Source organism: Frankliniella occidentalis, unplaced genomic scaffold, assembly GCF_000697945.3.
Source record: "Frankliniella occidentalis isolate FOCC.00 unplaced genomic scaffold, Focc_3.1 Scaffold111, whole genome shotgun sequence".
NCBI lineage: Eukaryota > Metazoa > Arthropoda > Insecta > Thysanoptera > Thripidae > Frankliniella > Frankliniella occidentalis.
The window spans coordinates 161,584-167,988 of record NW_026267239.1 but is presented as its reverse complement, the minus strand read 5'-3'; the positions used below and the strand labels follow the sequence as shown (position 1 = coordinate 167,988).

At 58.6% G+C, this 6,405-nt stretch overlaps 1 protein-coding gene across 1 annotated transcript in view; it reads right to left on the bottom strand.

The window, feature by feature from the left end:
• Positions 1 to 4: 4 nt before the first annotated feature.
• LOC113203077 (leucine-rich repeat serine/threonine-protein kinase 1) overlaps positions 5 to 6,405 on the bottom strand; it is a 16,183-nt gene continuing 9,782 nt past the window's right edge. Inside the window, exons 6-17 of the mRNA XM_052270130.1 lie at positions 5,644 to 5,803; positions 5,374 to 5,518; positions 4,991 to 5,281; positions 4,346 to 4,909; positions 4,099 to 4,260; positions 3,686 to 4,012; positions 2,932 to 3,609; positions 1,514 to 2,846; positions 1,191 to 1,415; positions 897 to 1,019; positions 614 to 813; positions 5 to 166 (exon numbers count right to left, since the gene is read on the bottom strand). Of these exons, the coding sequence (XP_052126090.1) occupies positions 5 to 166; positions 614 to 813; positions 897 to 1,019; positions 1,191 to 1,415; positions 1,514 to 2,846; positions 2,932 to 3,609; positions 3,686 to 4,012; positions 4,099 to 4,260; positions 4,346 to 4,909; positions 4,991 to 5,281; positions 5,374 to 5,518; positions 5,644 to 5,803 (4,370 nt within the window). The remainder of the gene's footprint in view (positions 167 to 613; positions 814 to 896; positions 1,020 to 1,190; positions 1,416 to 1,513; positions 2,847 to 2,931; positions 3,610 to 3,685; positions 4,013 to 4,098; positions 4,261 to 4,345; positions 4,910 to 4,990; positions 5,282 to 5,373; positions 5,519 to 5,643; positions 5,804 to 6,405) is intronic.

Below are 6,405 nucleotides of genomic sequence, written 5' to 3'. Positions count from 1 at the left end.
AATATTACACTATTTTCATTTTCTTACAGGGGGATGAAGGGGTAATGCGTCCAGTAGAATCTTGGGAGGATGAAATGTAAAATGACGAGTTTCCTACATGAACTCGAACAGGAGTACCACCTGCCTTTTTACTACGCACAGCCCACCCTCTTGACCGAACAGGAATCTGAGGGGAAAAGGGTTTATTAAAGACTAATAGTTGATAAAGTGTTCATAAAATAACATGCTCATGCAAACCAAGCCACTATTACTACAACACACATATTTTGACATGGTCATGTGCAACAATCCTAGGCTGGTCTTTGCTCAGTAAACCAGGCTAAGAGATAAAGTACATACGTGAACTACAACCAAAGATGCATTCATCTGACTAAATAAATCCAAGCAAAACTTTGATAAAAATAAGAAAAAGAAATAAACTCTAAATCCACACACGTAAATAAAAACCTATGTCCATTCATTTTTCAAGACAACCAACTACCTTTGGGTTTTTTTCCCGAATTATTTTTATACACACACTCACACACACATATTAACTGATGATTTGTAACAAAGAGAATTTGCACACATCAACCAAACCAAAATAGCATGCAATGGTACTTGTGGCACAGACCTTTACCCGGACAGGGTTGGTTGAGGGAAGATGGAGGTCTTCTTCACAAGGCAGGAGAGATGGGATGAGTAGGGTCCTGCTGTCCCAGGTTAGAGCAACTTCAAACTTGTTTAGTAAACTAACTATGTAGCCTCTTGTGTCAACAGGGCCAATAGCTGACGATTTGAACACATGCTTCAAATCATCAAGTTTCATCACACCTGTAGTAGGCAACCATTTTAAATTCAATTATTACAAATAAAAGTAAGTAGGGCAAGTATAGACTTTGAATAGAAACCTTTACCTGTTCTAGCAAATGGATTAATTTCTCTAATAGTTACTACATGAGCTAGCATATCACAGAGCCATTGAGGATCAAGGAAATACAAATCCTTTAATGTAGCGTCATCATAGTGTAGAAGCACACCTGCAGTAATGAAACCAAAATTTATGTAGAGTTTACTTTTATGAGAAACAAAAAGTAAGTCAGTGTATTACACCTGTTTCATACATAATTAACTAAATCTTCCACTTCCAATACAAAAGTGGGAATTGAGGGCAAGAACGAATAAAAGTTAGAATGACTTGAATAACACACCATTGTCATGTAAAAATAATGTAGCCTGATGAAGCTCAGACCAGTCTCTAAATGTCTTCCCATATCGGTGCTGCATTTCACACCACACAACATTTTTGTATTGGTCAGCATTTAGCACGGGATCCACTCCCTTTGTTTTACGTTCAGCAGCTAAGTGGCAAACGACATCCTCCAACATCAAGTAACTTGCAGGAACCTTCTGTTCAAGTAAAAGTTCTTTGCTTCCTACAACAGAAGCGAGAAAAGGAAGACAACACTCAGCACTCACTCTAAACACACAAAACAGATATAATTCGTTTTTAAGGTTGCTTGTTGCTCCTTACCTGGCGGTCTTAAGCTGAAGACGGTGTCATAAATCAGGTTGCATAACAGCTTGATATTGTGCCTCGTCTTGCAGCTCACCTCGATTGTGTCCAGCACCCGAGGCAGGCCGCACTTCTCCGCGTCCACGATGTTGATGAACTTGTCCCTGATCAACTGCTGTAGGTCCTCCGACATGGACGTGGACGAGGGCGCCTGGCCGTTCTCGCGCACCACGTCGTAGTGCGTGCCCACAATGATGACTGGCGAGTTGGGCGCCCGCGCCTGTATGTTCACCAGCCATTGCAGGATCTCCTGGATGCCCTTGGCGCCGTCCGAGATCTTCCACACCACCAGGTACAGGCTGCGCTTGGACAGGAAGTACTGGTGCGTCGCGTAGTATTCGCGCTGTCCGCCGAAGTCCCACGTGCGGAACACGACGGGGCCGTAGTTGGCGTTGGCTTGGCCGCGCTTCTTCTCGTACACCCAGTCACCGATGTCCACGCCCACGGTGGACATGTTGATGCCTCGCGAGGTCTTGGTGTTGACGTTCTTGTTGCCCATGCGCTTGGCCCAGTGCTCCGTGGTGCCGGGCCGCTTGCGGAAGGAGCCGGTGCCCTCCTGGCGCAGCTGCTCCAGCAGCGACGTCTTGCCGATGCCCTGCACGCCCACAATCATGAGCTTCATCCGCGCGTACGGCTTGGCATCCTCCAGCACCGACTTGAGGTAGCCGATGACGTCCATCGTCTTGAACTTCTTCGAGTCGATCATGGACTTGAGCGGCTCCTGCAGGTTGCAGCCGCGCGTGTTGAGGTTCCAGAGCCGCGAGAGCAGCCCCATCTGGTGCGGGAGCTCGCACACGTCCGTGTTGCCGCTGATGTTGAGCACCGAGAGGTTGCTGAGCTCGTAGATGTTGTGCGGGATGCCCTTGAGCTGGTTGTTGCTCAGGTCCAGCATGCTGAGGTTGGGCATCATCAGACGCGCCTTCGTGGCGCTCACCGAGCTTTGGTGCCGGGGTGCCGATGGCGCACTCAGCACGTCGGTCTCGGTCACCTCCTCCTCGTCCGGGACGCCGCCGCCACCGTCGTCATCCGTGGTCAGCTGGATTCGCGTGACGCGGTTGTCGGCGAGGATGAGGGTGCGCATGTTGTCAAGACGCAGGTGACGCCGGTGCACGCACACGCAGTCCAGGATGACGCTCCGCAGCGTGCGCCGGCACGCCAGTGCGCTCCCGATGGCGGGCAGCTTCACCACGGCGGCAGGGGCAGCGGCCATCGCGCCGGACACACTTGGGGCGGCCCCACCCGCCTCTGTGCTGGGGACGGGGGCGAAGCATGCCAGCGCGGTGGGGTCCATCTGCAAAGAGTTGAGCATTTTGGTACATGGGTGCAACAACGGGGGTCGGCGGGAGTGCACTTAGAAGAAGGAGAGTAGAACTTACCTGCGGCAGGCTGGGCCAGCATGACACTTGGTTGTGCGACAGGTCCAGCTGCTTCAGAGAGTTGGGGTAGGATGTGATGTACCCCATGGATCCCAGGCTGTTGTAGGCCAGGTTGAGCCGAGTCAGGTTGACGGCCAGGCAGGGCAGGGCAGCAGGGATGCTGGTGAACTGGTTGTGGGCCAGATTGAGGGCGGACAACTGCGAGCACCCTTCCTGGTCGCATTCGCTGAGCAGGATCTGCTCCGTCACCTCGACGCCGTGGCCGCGACTCCACAGGTTGTGGTGCGCCAGGTCGCGCTGCCGCAGCGTCTTAGCGCTCGCGTACGAGGCGTGGAGCGACTGGCTGTCCAGAGCGTCCTCGGCGGGCGAGAGCAGGTTCAGGTTGAGGGCGAGGGCGAGGTCATCGAGCGCGTCCAGAGTCCCGCACGTGTCCGTCGAGGAGCGGCTTGAGTCCACGGAGGACACGCTGAGCGAGTCGGAGTGCGACCGGGTGCTGCCGGGTGTAGAGGGGCCCTGGTGTTCCGGTGGCACGGAGGGCAGGTCGCGGAGTAGGTTGAAGGCGGCGTTCAGCTCCTTGAGTTTGGGCGCGCGCCACACGGCGTAAGGCAGCGCCTGCAGCTGGTTGTTGGACACGTCGAGGGTGACCAGGGACGGCAGCGAAAACACCTCCTCGGGAACCTGGTAAAAAGAGTATTTCCAAGTTATTTCCTTCAACGCTAATTTGTTCTCGATTTGAACTCGCCCTCCCACTCACCTGCACCAGCCTGTTGTACTGCAAGTACAGTTCCTTGAGGCAGGGCGCGTTGTATGTGACGCCCTTGCCCTTCGCCCCGCCGCGGCCCTTGCCGCCCCGCGTCGACGGCGACCCCGCGGGCTCGGGAAGCCGCTCCAGCTTGTTCTGCGCCAGGTTGAGGCAGCGCAGGCTCTGCAGCTGCAGCACGGCGGGCGGCACCCACTCGAGGGCGTTGTTGGAGAGGTCGAGGCGCGTGATGGCGTACAGCGCGATGTCCTGGTGCCGGGGGTTGAGCTTCAGCTTAGGGTTGACGTGCAGCGCCGCGTCTACCAGCCACTGCGTCCGGACCTGTAGCAAAGCGCGCTAGCGTGAGCTTACATGTCCGCGGCTGGAAGTGCTTGGGGGTGGAGGTGGAGGCTTCTTCTCGACCCTACCTGTGACAGCCCGCAGCGCAGGCCGTGCCAGTTGATCATGGCAGGAGTGTTGGGGAACATGGAGCTGTACGTGAGGCTGGCCAGCCCGGCGAACTGAGCCGCCGCGGGCACGTTCTCACTCATGGCTTTCTTGTTGATTTTATACTCTGGGTCGACGTGTGCCTGCGCGGAAATACACACATTCGTTAAGTAACGCCATGTATGCCGTCGACCGACTACGGACGTGGGACATGATCGCAAGAGTCACCTTGATGGAGAGCAGCTTGGCGAGTAGGATGTCCTCCTTGCCGGAACCCAGGCCGGCCGCCACGCGCAGCGCCCTGCACTCGTCGTCGCGCGCACCGAAGCGCAGCATCAGGTCCACCATGCCGATGTCCCTGTTCCGGCACGCCTCCACAAGGGCCGTGGAGCCACCGCCCCCGGGAGCGCCCGCGCCCCCGGTCCCGCCCGCGGCCGGCGCCTTACCGTGCCCGTCCTCATCGTGCGGCCCGCTGTCCTGGGCGACCACGTTGGGGTCGGCGCCGGCCTGCAGCAGCGCGTTGGTGATGTCCCAGTGCTTGCCCCTGGCCGCCGCGTGCAGCGCCGTCTCCGCGTTGGCGTTGCACCTCATGTCGAGCAGCACGGGGCTGAGCTGCCGCTCCGTGGCGCTGGCCCCGCTCGCGCTATTGCTGCGCGACGAGAGGCTCAGGTTGAGGCGGGACATGATGGAGTGGATGCCGTCCGAGATGCGGCGCGCGCCGCTGGTCGGGCTGCGCGGCTCCGACGGCTCCGGCGGCCCGGCCCCGACGGCCTCCTGGGCCTCCTCGCACGACTGCCGGGAGGGACAGAGAGGGAATGAGAGCTGCTCGAGCACATGTTCACCACTGGGCCTCATGCCTCGCGGCGCTCATACCTTGATACGGCGCGCCGTGACGCGAAACTTGAGGAGCATGTCCACCATCTTGGCGTTGCCGAGCACGCAGGCCAGGTACAGCACGTTCTGACCGGTGCGGTCCTGCATGTTGATGTCGAAGGGCATTTCGTACTCCCACTCGTTGGTCGAGTCCCGGTACGAGCCGAGCACGCCCGGGGGGTACGGGTGCCGGAGCAAGAGCTCGATCACAGAGAGGTGGCCGTTGATGGCGGCCGCGTGTATGGGCAGCCATTCCTCCACGGTGAACTGGCGCACCAGCTCGGGGAAGCGCTGCCGGCAGAGAGCGAACGGTGAGGTGAGAGCGCGTCCGGTGAGCAAGAGGCGGACAGCCGCGGCGAGCACAGCGATAAAAGCCCACTTACCTTGAGCACAATCTGCACCACGTCCTTGCGGCCCTTGAAGCAGGCGATGTACAGCGGCGAGTAGCGCGTCACGGGGTGGATGCGCCCGTCCGCATGCCTGTCCAGCAGGTCCTGCACCATCTCCCGGTGGCCCAGCTCGCACGCCCTGCCGCGAACAATGAGCACATTAGTGACAGCCTCGTCCTCGCCCTCGCCCTCGTGCACACAGACCGGCCAGACACTGAGGCCCGGCGGCCCGGCGCTATGCAGTGCGGCGCGAGCAGGACTTACAGGAACAGCAGCGTGTTGGAGCCGCTAGGTGCCATGTTGATGACGAGTTCGGCCTCCGGCCCCAGCTCGGCGAGTAGCGAGCGCACCAGGGTGAGGTCGCCCGCCAGCACCGCCTCGCGCACCTGGGCGTGGGCGCCGCGCCGCACCGACTCCTTGGCATCTATAACCGAGAGGGGGAGGGTCGTGAGCGAGCGTGAGCGGCACGCGGGGGAGGGCGGCGTCCAGCCACGGTAGCAGAGAGGAGACGGCGCGCTGCTGTGCCGGCGGCGACGGAGAAGCTGCAATGTGCAAGTGTGGACAGAGTTGCAGAGACCACGCCGACAACCTGCAGTAAAGGGGCACGGGACGAGTACCAGTACCAGGAGCGGGCGTCGGCTCCAGCGACTTGCCTTCGGTGATGTCGTTGACGAAGTAGCAGCACGCTTCAAAGGCCGAGTCCGCCCCGACTCCCGGGGGCAGCGCCGGCAGCGGCTGCGGCTGCTGGGGCGGTGGCGGCGGTGGCCATCTCTCCTTGAGCGGCTCCGCGATGGTCACGGACAGGAGTCGCTGCAGCTGCTTCATCGTGCTTCATGTCACCCTACAACACCATGGCACTAGAAGTGAGGGGAGGGCCGGGGAGGAGTGCTGGGGGGCACATGAAACACGTGGATACACATGGGGGCTCAAACGATGGAGGAGGGAGACCCGTTACATCCTTTATTGTCCACGGACGAGCGACCCGTTTAGAGATAGAAATTTGGGAAAGGGTAGAGGAGGGAGAGG